General features: G+C 36.3%; 1 protein-coding gene across 1 annotated transcript in view; it reads left to right on the top strand.

Moving 5' to 3' along the window:
• Positions 1-14015, top strand: part of TM9SF3 (transmembrane 9 superfamily member 3) — a 43600-nt gene that overhangs the window by 16703 nt on the left and 12882 nt on the right. Inside the window, exons 4-9 of the mRNA XM_063405785.1 lie at positions 1565-1725; positions 3878-3955; positions 4874-5005; positions 5532-5698; positions 8099-8193; positions 10065-10195. Coding sequence (XP_063261855.1) covers positions 1565-1725; positions 3878-3955; positions 4874-5005; positions 5532-5698; positions 8099-8193; positions 10065-10195 — 764 coding nt within the window. The remainder of the gene's footprint in view (positions 1-1564; positions 1726-3877; positions 3956-4873; positions 5006-5531; positions 5699-8098; positions 8194-10064; positions 10196-14015) is intronic.

A 14015-nucleotide genomic window follows, 5' to 3' on the forward strand; every position in this document is an offset into this window, starting at 1 on the left:
AATTCGCCCCAGAAGTCCTCAAAACACCCTGTAAGGAGTATTCTATTTTCAGTAATGACTAGGCATAAGTTAACCTTTCTTAACTGCTGATAACTGAAGGTAATGACAACAAACTGGTGTTTGAGGGCTCTGGAAGGTTTACACTCTTTTCTAACCTGAAAAATGCAACCAGATCTTTTAAAGTGCATTCAGAAAGAAATACTCCATTTTATATTTTTTCCTGAATTGCTGTCCCACAGTGGAGTGAGACTTGGCTTGATTGTTTCAGGGCATTCTCTAAGTATGTGAAGCACTGTGTTAGTTCATTCCTCCAGTGAGTGATTGATCAGAATGTCCTTTAAGTAGCTGACAGGTCTATTTTGTCATGGTTGTGTATACTACCATGGGAACAGTTGGCATGGCAGGTGCCAGGCTGTATGGTAAAGGCACAAACTGGCACATGTTTCATGTAGATGGCATATACAAGGCAATCCTGACAGATTAGCATGAGTAAAAAACTTGACAGAAAAATACCACCTTGAAAATTAAAAAACACAGGCAATGAACAGGTGAAGGCCCTTCCTTCATATTCCTGGTACTTTGTTACAGCCTGTCCCATATCCTTAATCTTCTTATTCTCCCATTCCCCTCACCCTTGTGTATCTTGAGTGCTGCTTTTTTTGTGGCTTTCCATCTTGTACATCTTGTATGTGATCTTTGATCTTGACATCAAAGATGACACTTGCAGCCTGGGAACTTGTTGACTGTTAAACCTTTTCTATTTTCACCCAGCATAGCACAGTCTGTGGAATTCTTCTGTAGTAGATGAGACACTTTGCACTAACTTACTGCAAATTAAGAACTTAATCACAGAATGGTTTGGATGATTGAGTTGGAAGGGAACATAAAGATCATCTTGTTCCAACCCTCCCTGCCCTGGGCAGGGACACCTTCCACTAGATGAAGTTGCACAGAGCTGCATCCAGCCTGGCCTTGAGCACTTTCAGGTACAGCCACAGCTTCTCTTGGGCAACCTGTCCAGTGTCTCACCATGCTCACAGTAAAGAATTTCTTCCTAATATAAAACAGCATTTCTTGCAAGCATTGGAAACTTGTGTGCAAACAAAAGCAAAAAGCATGTGTTGGGAAGTCAATTAATGAGGATTACAGAGAGAAAGTAAAATTTTTAAGAGGAAGAAAAATGGGTGAATAGATAGAAGATGGGAAATTATAGAGATCTTGGCTAAGTTCTGTTAGGAAAAATGAATTTCTGTTTAGCTAGTTACTCATCTGGTAAGAATTGCAAATAAAACTAGAGGAGCTGTTGCTGGGTCTTCTGCAGTGTTTGTTTCTGCATGCTTTTTCTTTTAATGCCATTACAAAATGCTTCTTTCAGAGACTCATGGATTGAAAGTGGAGTCCAGATATTAGAGTTGTAAAGAAGAGCAAAAGGTCTTTTGTGTTCTCTTTGTTTATGTTGCTTTTTTAGCTGGCAAAACCTTTGTAATGCATATTTAAAAAAAATAAATGCAAAATATCTGAAAAGCATACCTGTAATAGGTGCTTACACTTGTTTCCTATGCAGGGATTGTTGGAGAAGCAGATGAAAATGGAGAAGATTATTACCTTTGGACTTACAAAAAACTTGAAATTGGTTTCAACGGAAATAGAATTGTAGATGTCAATCTGACCAGTGAAGGAAAGGTGAAATTGGTACCAAACACAAAAATCCAGATGTCATATTCAGTAAGTAATTTGGTGATGCACCTGTAATAAGAAATTCTGCATGATGAAATAGCTCAAAAATAGATAATTGCATACTACAATATTTACTGATATGTTGGGCTGTGTTAGAGGAAGATGCATCTTCACTCCTTCAATTATTTTGTTTTGTTGCTGAAAAACCTTGATAGATTTATTAATAACAAATGTAGAATTATGATTTTTGAAGTACTCCAAATAAACTGGAGCTTCTACAATGTGCAGAAAATTGTTTTAGTGGGAAAGGAGGATACCCTGAAAGGATGGAGACTGGAAGTATAGAGGACCTGCAAGTAGGTACATAACATCTTCATGTTTGGACTTCTGACATTTGTATCATAGATTTGAACTGGATTCTTAGCTAGGATAAGAAGCCATTGTAAGCTTTCATACTTTGCTAGCAGTTAATATCAAAATTTGCTTTGTTTTGCAATTCCAGTAGGAATTTCTTATTTATATTACATGATTATTAAGGTTTTAAGTTTCTTTTTCTGAAGCTCTCTGCTATGATACTGAGTTGCTATGATAAAATGTAATGAATAAACAAGCAATGCTTGCTGGTTGAGGCAGATTCGTTTTTTCGGTTTTCCTCTTTATTTAGTTGATGTTACTTAAATCAGGTGATGGTTCACTTGTCATATTCAACACATTTGTACAGTGAAACCATTTTTTAATACATTACTTTTCTTCCATGCATTAGCAGTGGATGTCAGCATAGGATTTTATTTCAGAGAATATTATTGCCACAATTACATTTCTCTTGTGCTGAATAAGTTGTATAGTTTGAAGTGCAGATAACTGGGTTTTGTATGTGCTTTTTAGAATTATATTTACACTAATTTCCCTATTTTTACTGCAAATTTGATAGCAGAAATTTCAGAATTTGCTATTTCAAATTCTACAAGCATTGGAAAGATCAATTGCTCTAAATTTTAAGTTGGACAGCATTGAGCAGCAGCTAGTAATGAAAAATAACATAAGATATACCCTTAAAATACTTTTTAGCATACAAAGCTCAGGACTTCTCTACCAAATTCTGTTGGCAGCACTGGGCTATTGCTGGGCTGGCCCATGTGTGGTGTTTAATTCACAGATTGTCACTGATGGATTTGTTCTAAGCTGTGCTTCTTAATGGCAGATGCTCTAATGAGAAATGTATCTGCTTAAAACAATTTTGAAAGTGATTAATATTTTGAGCTACTAATCCTGAATAAGGTTGTAATTTGAATTGAGGACAGTTAATATCAAACCTCAAAGTGAGTAGTGCTGGCATCCTGGGGTTTTTAATATGTCTCAGGACTGTGGTGAGTGATTGGGTGTTCAGTCTACATTTATATGCTTCCTTCTGAACTCAGTAAGAGAACAGCTTTTGGAAGGGATATTTCCTTCTCATGTATTTTAAAATAGATATGTACAAGAGGGCTGCATTTGTTTCAGTATCACAAAAAATCCTGATAATTTTTAGCACATTTTTAAAAAAGATTTTTGGGTAAACTTATTTTAACTTTTAAATGTAGTCTTGCAAAAATTCTCAAAAATACTTTGTGCTACCATGTTAGCACCATATAGTTCATTAATGCAATTATATTTTCCAAACCCAAAGCAGTCCTCTCTGCAGCTGGTGGAGAACTGACAGCAGTAATGTGCTGTTACCTGTGATAGTCTGTCCATAAACACACACTTTCCCAGTTGGTTTCAGAGTCATTTATTGGCAATTGAAGTGTCTAGATTAATCCTAATTATATGTGTGTGTGTGTGTGTGTGTGTGTGTGTGTACATATATATATAATATAGATTTTATAATCATGAAAAAGGGTAGTTGTGTTTGACAGCTACATATTTGTATCTTTGGTTAGGCTCACAGAGAGTGAGCACTGAGGCAGAGCAAGACTGGTTCTTCCTTGTTCTTAAACATAAGCATGGACAAGAGCAGACCCATGGGGCGAGGTGGCTGATGTTCATTCTGTGCATGACCTGTAGATGCCAGTCTTTCATTCCACTGGTTTTTGCCAAGCCCCATTCATATTGAGGAAAACATCTAAAGTGGATGATTTTTAATGTGTTCCGGGTTTCTGCGTGTGAGTATAGCTAAAAATACTGTCAGGAGCTTTTCAAATATAAACATTTCTCTCTTCAGGTGAAATGGAAGAAATCAGATGTGAAGTTTGAAGACCGATTTGACAAGTATCTTGACCCATCTTTCTTTCAGCACAGAGTATGTATTGTTCTAAGACAGCCTTACAATACATCCCTTTCAAATGGTTGTTAATGCAGATGTTATGCAATTTTTGGACTATCTCTTTGAATTTTCAGATTTTCCAGGTGTTGACAACAGGGAGGTCCAACTGTTGTTTAATTGGTAGTGTTGCTGCTAAAACAGGATGGCTCTGTTTTTTTAGAGTGCTTCAATAAATATGCAGGCAAGCTTCAAGCTTGCAGAAAATGCAGGGTAGTTCAAGAAAATACATTCAGGTGACCAGAAGCAATGAAACTTCAGGGACATGACTGTACAACTGTGTAAGCTGAATAAGTGCAGTTGGCCATAGGCAGACTTCTTTCTGAAGTAAATGCAGAGCAAAAAGCATTAGCCTAAACCTGTTGGCACTATCAGTTCTGTTTAAATCTGTGCTTGTAATCTCCTTAAGGGTAGTGTACTGAGCTGGGCTACTTTCTGGAAGTAGAGACTTTGCATTCTGTTCGGAGCTCAGTAAAAACCAGAAGGATACGCTTTTGAGAGCAAAAACAAAGCTGCTGTACATTTTAATCCTGTGCAAAGCAATAATTGCTTTGGCTTTGCTACTTAAACCTCTTCTCTAGGAAGGCAGCAATGAGTGGTGTTGCCTTTTGCTTACCAAGGGAGTGTGCACAGCCAGTTGTTCAAACTTTGCTGTTGCTTAACTAAGTTGTGATAACTTCATCCTGAGCAAGGCTGGCTGTTAGAAAGGTTTATATATGGTGTTTCACAGGCCAGTTTAGTGTCACTTTATAAAAATGTAGTGTTAGTTATTATAGGGTTTATTGTTACTTAGCTAGTGCTGACAAGCTGCCCTTATAGGCAATAGTTTATCTTTCTTGGAACAATTTGAAGCACATTTATGGTTCTAAACCTTGTGGGTGTGTTTTCTTTTTGTAGATTCACTGGTTTTCAATTTTTAATTCTTTTATGATGGTGATCTTTCTGGTTGGCCTGGTGTCTATGATATTAATGAGAACTTTGCGAAAAGATTATGCAAGATACAGCAAGGAGGAAGAAATGGATGATATGGTAAGATCTGCATTCACACTTTAAAAACTTTTTTTTAAGGTTTATTGTTTTCTTGTTGTACATTCATTGTGTTAGCAGCTCTGAATGGCTTTCTTCAATTGGACAGAAAATGCCTTTTGTGTGTCTTGAAAGTGTTACTGGTTTTCTTTATAACATGCTTCTAGGTTGCAATCCAAAAATTCCTCTGTAGTCACTGTGTTAATGTTCATATCCAACCTTAGGATAAACTAGGTCCATTCTGACTTTGTAGTGGAAGCCTGAGGTACTCCTAAGCACCTCAGAGGCTTTTGGGACAGGGAGGGATTCAGCTAGATTTTATTGTGTCTTACATTCAGGTAGTAATTTGTTGTTGTCTTCCATAAGCATCTGAAATGTAAACTTTTATCTTAGACTTGATGCGTTCAGAAGAGAAGACACATTTCACTTGAAGCTGCTTTATTAAATCAGACCTTCTGTTTTTATGTAGCTTGTGTGTTTGTCTTTAATTGTCATGACTAGACTTAAAACTTGTTGTTGTTGTTCCCAGGACAGAGATCTAGGTGATGAGTATGGGTGGAAGCAGGTCCATGGAGATGTGTTTAGACCATCCAGTCATCCTCTAATATTTTCATCGCTTATTGGTTCTGGCTGTCAAATTTTTGCTGTGTCTCTTATAGTCATTATTGTTGCAATGATAGAAGATTTATACACAGAGTAAGTATAACTGTGCTGTGTCTTCCATATATAAATGTTTAAGTGAACAAAATAATTACAAAAATTATTGTTCTAAACGGCCTGAAAAAAGGTATTTGAGAGTCTTTAGTTGTAATCTGTAGATCAGATGTAGTATTAAGAAGTGCTCTTTTAATTTTTAATGAAACTTTGTCCTACTGTTATTCTGTTAGTCGGTTTCCTTTGATTTTCTCTTTTAGTGCTTGCTTTTTGAATGGTTTGTTAGGAAACTAACAGGTTTGTTGTTCTGCAGAATCACTGTAGTAATATGGGAAATATATGTATTCAAAGGCACATATTTCACTCCTGGTTTCATCCAGAGTAACAAGATGTTAGTATATACAATTTCTGACCCTATTTTCTCACCATGTGAAGGTATTTCCCACCTGTGAAGGCTGAAATAGGAGTATGCTCTGATGTGAATAGTCCTGTTTCCTGCTGATAAGTCAGTATTAAGTCAGTCTTATGACAAGTCTGCTTGGGAATGAAAATGTAATTCCCTGAGTTCTTTTGAACACATAGTGCTCAGCCTGTGTTGATGTAAAATCCCCAGATATAAGTGGTCTGTGGTCCTGACTGGAAAAAATCTGTTTAAAAAAAGAAATAATACTCAAACTTGAATTTAACACACTACTTGTAGAGTCCACCTGTTTTCTTTCTTTACCTCTTACTTTGATTGAGATTTTTGGGTTACTGGGTGGACTTCATCTGTTTCTGTAGTGATTGCATTTGCGTGTTGGAGGGAACTATTGGCTTGTGTTTTGGGTTTTTTTGGGTTTTTTACAAGTGATTTGTTTTAAGCAGTGACTAAACTTTGATCTGTGATTATCACCTGAAACTTGATTTTAACAATCAAGTTGTAATACCGCTAATGTGCCACTAGAGAGAACTCTTGCTTTTCAATTTAGTGGCCTTTTAATGGTGTGTTTAAAAAGCCACTCTGTAGTACCAGAATCTTGGCATATTTTCATTTTTCATAGGGTGTTATTCCCCTCCTTGTGCCTCATGGTTATATTTCTAGACAGGCATACATGCACACTTTAAACTGTGCAGCATGTCAGCCCTTCAGAGGACAAGATGAAACCATTTCTGAATGCATGTGCCCTGTAGGGAAGCTGTAAGTTAGTCATGTCAGTTGTAAAATGTATCAGAACAGTATTTTTGTAAAAGATACGTGCACTTAGTCTTTTCTTGAAATAGGCCTTTCTATCACTCTCAAAGTGAATTTAATTCTGGGTGTGGAGTGGAACAGTTAACCACAATTGCAACAATTGTGTCACAGACAATTCTTATGTTTAGGAAAATAGCACTGGTGGCCTGGATTTACACAGTGGCAGTGCCATTTCAGGCTGTGCCTGCTCTTGGGGGTTTTGCATGTGTTTTTAAATTGTCGTAAGTTACGAGAAGGTTTTAGAAAACAAATGTTGGCAAAACAGTCCTTCAGTGTGTGTGAGCAGCAGGTATATTTGCTTTGGTTGTGCAGTCATGGAAGCTTAAGTGCTGAAGGTTGCTTCTTTGAGTACAGCAGGCATCCAGGAATGGTTCCCCCCAAACCAAAGTGGCAATAACTAGAATCTCTCAGAGTAACTAATTTGAAGAAAGTGTTGTAAGTCAGCTGAAAAGCTACTGCTATTTGCTGTTGAAGAATAGCTGTGGAGAAAAAATTTTATTAATGAATAACATTTATATCTTCCTATTCTTAGATCTGATTTTTTAAAATGTATTTGGAAATGGCTTCTTCGATTTAAAATTATTAGCTTTGCTTGTAAAATTTCAGAAAAAATTATGCCAAAATTAGTAGTCCAACGTTTAATGGGTTGACATTTAAAAATTACTAGGCTCTTCTGATTGCACTACTTAATGCTGATTTGTGGCTTCATTATACTATTTATAGTTTCTAAATCTAATTTTCTGCCAGATGAACACTTTCGATCTTAAAAGTTAATTTCTGGGGGATGGCAGAAACATTATTCACAATCTTCGTATATTTTGTTAATGCTGGCCTTTTGACATTTTATCTACAGTTGAATCTCTCACTTAATGTATGTAATGTAAATAGTTATTTATGCACAAAGTATACACATCCAAATGTCAGAGTGTATTTATCAGAGGTGAGATTGTCTGCTCCAGTTAAAATAAATGCACATTAGAAAATAATGTAGTATGTCAAAACTCTCTTTCCCACAGTGAATTAGACTTGCCCAAAGCTTTGTATACAAACAGTTTTCATTCTTATGCAGATTTTACAGTTTAAGCACTTCTAAATATTTGTATTACATAAAAAATATTAAATAACTGCTTTTGCTAAAAGTACAGGGGGTTTTTTTGCTCTGATCATGTTTAGTTTTGTATTTCATTTACCAAAAACATCCCTTCTTGTAGGAGAGGATCAATGCTTAGTACAGCTATATTTGTTTATGCTGCAACATCACCAGTGAATGGATATTTTGGAGGAAGCCTTTATGCTAGACAAGGAGGTAAATTGTTTTCATGTTTCAGCATTTTCATTGCTTTGTTAAATGGAGAAGTTTTTATTTTCTGATTTGCACCAATGTAGAAGAGTCCTCATGGAGTTAGATGGAATCCATTCAATTCTTAATAAAAATATTTTGAGTATATTTAACTTACATATTACCTGCTCAGTCAGTATTGGCTATGCTTTCTTAAAAGGTAACTGAACTCTTAGGTTAATTTAAAAGAGCTAAAGAACTTTTAACAGTTGTGACTTCCAAATTGCCTGTTATACTCTTGTATATAATTTTTGGCTCATCCACAGAGTATAATAGCCTTTCCCTTTTGTGAACATGTTAAACAGTTCATGTCATCTTCTCCAGATGACTCCTACATGGTCCTCTTCTGTATGTACTAGGGGGTTATGTTAGGCTAGCACAAAAAAGACGAGTATAGATTATTTAACTAGACCATTAATTGCGGATGGGGAAAACTGTTTATATCATCTTTTAAAGAAAGTTGTTCTACTTTCCAGTATATGCTCTACTTTATACTTAGCAAATCAAAATGAGCATCAGTTGAGAGCAGAAGCCAAATAAAATTGACAGAAGATTTGAACAGGCTGTCTTCAAATGCTTCCCCACTATGCCTCTGAGTTATGACCAGTTAGATTCTTGCAGTGCACTAACTTCATCCATTCCCTATGCTGCAAGAAAAGAATAATCAATATCTATTATCTTCTAGAGTGCTTAGAAAAAATAATTCTGGTAAGTGTGCAAAAGAAAATTTGTATCTTTTTAGCATGATATACCTGTTAGTGTTCAATCTCAACTGTACTTTGAGTTTGGAGGTTGGAAGTTTATTTTCATCTGGCTTGTTTATAACCTAGCAATGTGTACAAAACCAGATCTAGTTAGCAAAGAGTTGCTGTGCTGTAATGTATTGTGCTCTGTAATTGAGCCAGATAAGTGTTTTTTTTACAGATCAACACGTATCAAACCATGAAATGCTCATTATGTTGGCTCATGGTGAAAATGCATATGATTGTCTTGAAAAAATATGCTTTTTAAAATTGCTTTTACTTATTGCATATTAATATCATGGTGTATAAAAATATAGACAGTATTTAAGAGCATAAAATGTACAAGGAATACAGATAGGAGAAATTTTTAAGATATTGCCCAGAAGGATTTCTTGGAACTCCTCAGGGAGCTCTAAACTTAGTAATAACTGCTAACAAGTGTTCTGTTCCCTTGATGCTTGGGGTTTTAGAATCACTTTCTTTCTACCTTTTGTGCTGTTGAAGATGTCCAGTTTCCCTGTATGTTAAATTCTGTTGCATTTTGCTTTGTACCAGGGATAGCCATTTCCTTCATGCCTCCTGCATGTGTAACCAGCTTGGTTGGATCAAGCCAGCCCAGAGCAGTGCTGCCTGGAGGCAGCTGTGGTGCTGAGCTGTCCTGGGAGCAGTGCTGGGATGTGCTGTGCTCTCAGAGTGGCACAGGTTCTGCACAGGGCCAGCTCTGCTGTCTCTGTCTCTTCTCATCTGCAGCTACATGCACCCTTAGGCTTCACTCCCCAGGTTCTTTGGCCAGCTTAGGCAGTATATGTTGTTCTTCAGCTGAAATGTTCTCATGCTGTATCCCTTTCCTTGTCTTTTCACCTGGCCTACTAAACTGATTAATGTGCTGCATTTTGTGAGCTACCAGAGTCAGATGAAACTTAGTTTGCTCGTAGCTGTTGTGTTGATGTAGTATGTTGTTACTTATTTCTTTCACCTTTTTGTGGGAGAAGTCAAACATGTAAATTCTGGAGTGCTTGCTAATAAATAAATAAAAAAACAAAAAGAAAAGCCAGTCTTATCTTAGCAGTGCCATTGAAATGTCCCTTCTTACAGGAAGGCGATGGATAAAGCAGATGTTCATCGGAGCCTTCCTCATTCCAGCAATGGTGTGTGGGACTGCCTTCTTCATCAACTTCATTGCCATCTATTACCATGCTTCAAGAGCTATACCCTTTGCAACCATGGTGAGTTGTTTCCTTGAAGAATTTAAACTCCACACAGAGAAAAAATTTATTTTTTTAATCTAAGTACATTTGTGAGTTATAGCTTCAGCTAATTAGAAATTTATCATGGGAGGAGGTTGGGATGCTCCAAGTACAATTAATTTGAATCACAATAGCAGCAGCTGCTGGATGCCAAAAACACTCATCTCTGCTTAAAGTGACACTTCTGCTTTTTATTCAGCTTAGTGTTTTAACAATGTGGAAAGTTAGCAACTTGAATTTCTGTCTGGATGGCCAGTGCAAACTGTTTATAATATAAAATGAAATACAAAGGGATTCCAAGTGAGAGATACTTCTAAGTCATTGCAATCAAGAAAACAAAAAGGATCAGGCAACAATATGGGATAAGACATTCTGAGCAGATCTGTCTTTACAAAAATGATTCACTCTTTTCACTTTGTTCAGTGTTATTTACTGTCCAGTTATGATCTTGTGTGTGTATATTTACCCTATCTATTGAAAAACTATACTTGTTGTAGTACTTTTCCATTTAGTCATGATGACTTTATTTCCTTTGTCAATATTTTATGTTGGCCCCTTTCAAGCAACCTCAAATAATCCTGTGAATAAAATGTAGGAAATAATCACTTGCCACTTGGGCAGAATTTCTGTTTGAGCTTGTAAGGGTTAGTGTTTTAAAGCAAATGTTTTTTAAAAATATGCACCATAAAATTGCTTTTTCTAATTTTGTGTAGTAGCACTTTTTAACGTAAAAGAATATCTTAGTACAGGAAGTCTTGTTTTCTTTTCAGTAATATCTGGAGCAAATCTTGGTAACATTTTTTATAGATTTCTTCTTTGAATATTAGTTTTTGTAATATGTTAGATTTTTCAAATAACTCAGAGACATTCAAGTAGCCTTGGATTTCTTCTTAGTTTAAATCTACCACAAAATGAAGCTTAGTATCAGAAGTTTCTGTCTTATGTATTGTATAATTTAGATTTGTGTTTGGAATTCAGTATGTGACTAAAAATACTTCTAAAGATCACATTGTTAATGAATCAATGTGATAGAGATTATAAATGGTAAAAAGAAGAGATACAATTTCAGGCAAAGACTTTCAGTAATTTTTTGCTGATGGAGGAGTCACTCTGTACATTGCTGATTCTAGTCACCTCCTTATTAACAGTATTTTCAAGGCATGCCTAAATAGTAGCTTTTTACATTGAATTCATTTTTATAGAACCACTGAAGGTAATGTAAAGCTGAACTTGTTTATAAACTCTTCACTTATTTTTTCTGGTTTTCTTCTTTGAGAAATTAGATGAAAATTCTATTTTGGAGAATGTTTATGTTAGTTGGTCAGTGTCCCAAAGCAATATGGTGTTGTTTTTTCTTTCCTACACTAGCAGCCATATACAGTACTGTCATAAAAGTTTACAGCATTGATCTTTGATATGTGCAAAGAGACTCTGTTTTACTGCTAAACAAGCAGTTATGGTATCCCATTTCTCACTCGTATTCTCATTTGGAGGCCAGAAATGCTGAGGGAAGGAGATTCCACGTGTGCTGAAGTTTGTCTTGTGAATTTGTTCAACTGATTTGTATTTTAAGACCATGGGCACGTGCATGGAAAAGCAAATGGATATATAAATCTTCAGGGTTCACTTCATCAGGATGTTAGGACTCTATACACAGTGATTTTAATGTTTGCAAGGTTTTATGAAAGCGTTTGAATCATTGTGACTGTAGCAGTAAAACTTAAGTGGAGTTAGCAGGCAAGCAGGTTATGAATCAGAAACTTCATCAGAATGAGCAACGCTCTAATGACTTCAAATCAACAAGCTGCTTTGTAGAAGGAAATGGAAATTGTTTGCAATTATGGTGTTATGCTTCAGGTTGAAGTCCCGAGGAAGCCCTCTGGCTTTATGGATGAGATCCCTTTGTGCCTTTCCACCTCTGTTGTCAATGTAAAGAAGCTTCCAGAATTGTCTAATGCAAATTTGCGTCTTCCTTGGGGAAATAAAACCTCTGCCACCTAAATGTATTAGAACACAGAAATAACCTCCTTTACCCTAACATGTCTTGAAACCACTCTCCTTGATTTAAATTGCTGGCAAGTATTGCCCCCCTCATCTTGACTGCTGTAAATCTGGAAAAAGCAGAAACTGAGCTGCTGAAAAAAGTTCCGTAGCTAAAAGGTTGCTAAGGGACTATTCTTAAATATGTCACCCTGTACTTTGCCAGTTTTGCATTACCACTTCCCAGGGAAGTATCTAAGTAGTCTCTGTGACTTAATTCTTCCCTCCAGAGGGATTTTCCTATGGAATTTAGGCAAGGGCAGCTGACAGAATCAAATCCAGGACATCCAAACTAACACCCAATTGCTGCATCTTTCACCAGCTGGTATCTGATTTTCTGCACTTTGTCTTAAGTCCTCACATTGATTGGGCTCTTCAGGACCTTCATGCATCTCACTGTAGTCTGTTTTGAACTTCAAAACTTCATTCACCTTGTATAACTCATTCCTGGTGTCTGGGATCTCCTTGAAGATGTGGCAGGGCCTGGGAAGATGCAAAGCTTGTCTGTGAAATCATTCTTCACTCTTGGGACTCTGCCCTTAGCCCTTTTAGATACACTTGCAAGCTGTCTTACCTATGGAATGACAAACCTTCTGCAGTGAAATAAGCCATGAGGGTGAACAAAGGTTTAATCTCTTCCTTGGGGTAGCTTTCAGCTGCCCTTCCCTACAGAATGATATCAAGAATGTGACAGATTTTATTCAAATATGAGACCTTTTTAAAACTTAATGCATTGAAGCTTTTAACTCCCAGACCATAGGAAGGAGATACAAAATCTCTGCTTTTTTCACTTATCCCTTCACCTTTCTAGAAATGCAATGGGTACTGTTCAATTATTCATGCCTTTGGAGTCCAAATTTGATGTTTCGCTGTAATTTGTTTATTATGTCCTCTTACTGGTGAACATTGAGTTCTGAAGTTGTTATACATCTTGATTTACTTTATGTTTATCAGTCTTTCTGGTGTATTTAACTATCATCTTTATATTTTTTGTGTTTGAGTTATATGTAAAAAGTGGAGCATGGAAGATTTAAGAAGAATTTTAAATAATTGTATATGAAGTGACTTCTGTACAATATGTTTGAGGAGTATGGTACTAGTTCGGTGCAGAAATACTAACTAATGCAGAATTTCTACAGAGTACAGCATGATTGAATTTGAAGGGACCATTTTAATTCTGGCATTTCATAAGTTGTGACTGCTTACGTTGTTCTGTGAGTGATGCATAATTTAAAGATTTCCATTAAGGCTACTATGACTAATGTAATATTCTGACTGCAAAATCTATGCAGCTTCTATTAACTGTTTTAAAATTTATCATTTTTGTTTTGTTTGAGCAGTAGGTTCCTTTGTGGCTAAGGTTTCCAGTGTGCATTTTTAATGATTTAATTAAATAAAATTAAGCACACTGTATTTCTCTTGGGGCTGAGACCCTATTATTTGCATCTTTTGTACCTTGTTTTGAAAAGAAAAAAGTGTTTTCTCCAACAGATAGCTTAATCCAAGCTGCAGCTTTCCCTGACAGCTTTGAGTTGATACGAGTATTGAATGCCACTAAAAAAAGAGGACCTGGTAGCGCCAACGATTTTCATGTCTTGAGCCTGATAAAGAAATACACCTGGCTAAAATAGGGAAAAAATCCTATTACATACATTCAGCAGGGTGCTTCCTCAAGTTGCTTGAAAGTGACTGTGCAACCCTTGGTCAAACCCCTTCATTTTGCTAAAAATAGACACAGCTTAATTCTTTTGCCTACATT

Source organism: Prinia subflava, chromosome 9, assembly GCF_021018805.1.
Source record: "Prinia subflava isolate CZ2003 ecotype Zambia chromosome 9, Cam_Psub_1.2, whole genome shotgun sequence".
Classification (NCBI taxonomy): Eukaryota; Metazoa; Chordata; class Aves; order Passeriformes; family Cisticolidae; genus Prinia; species Prinia subflava.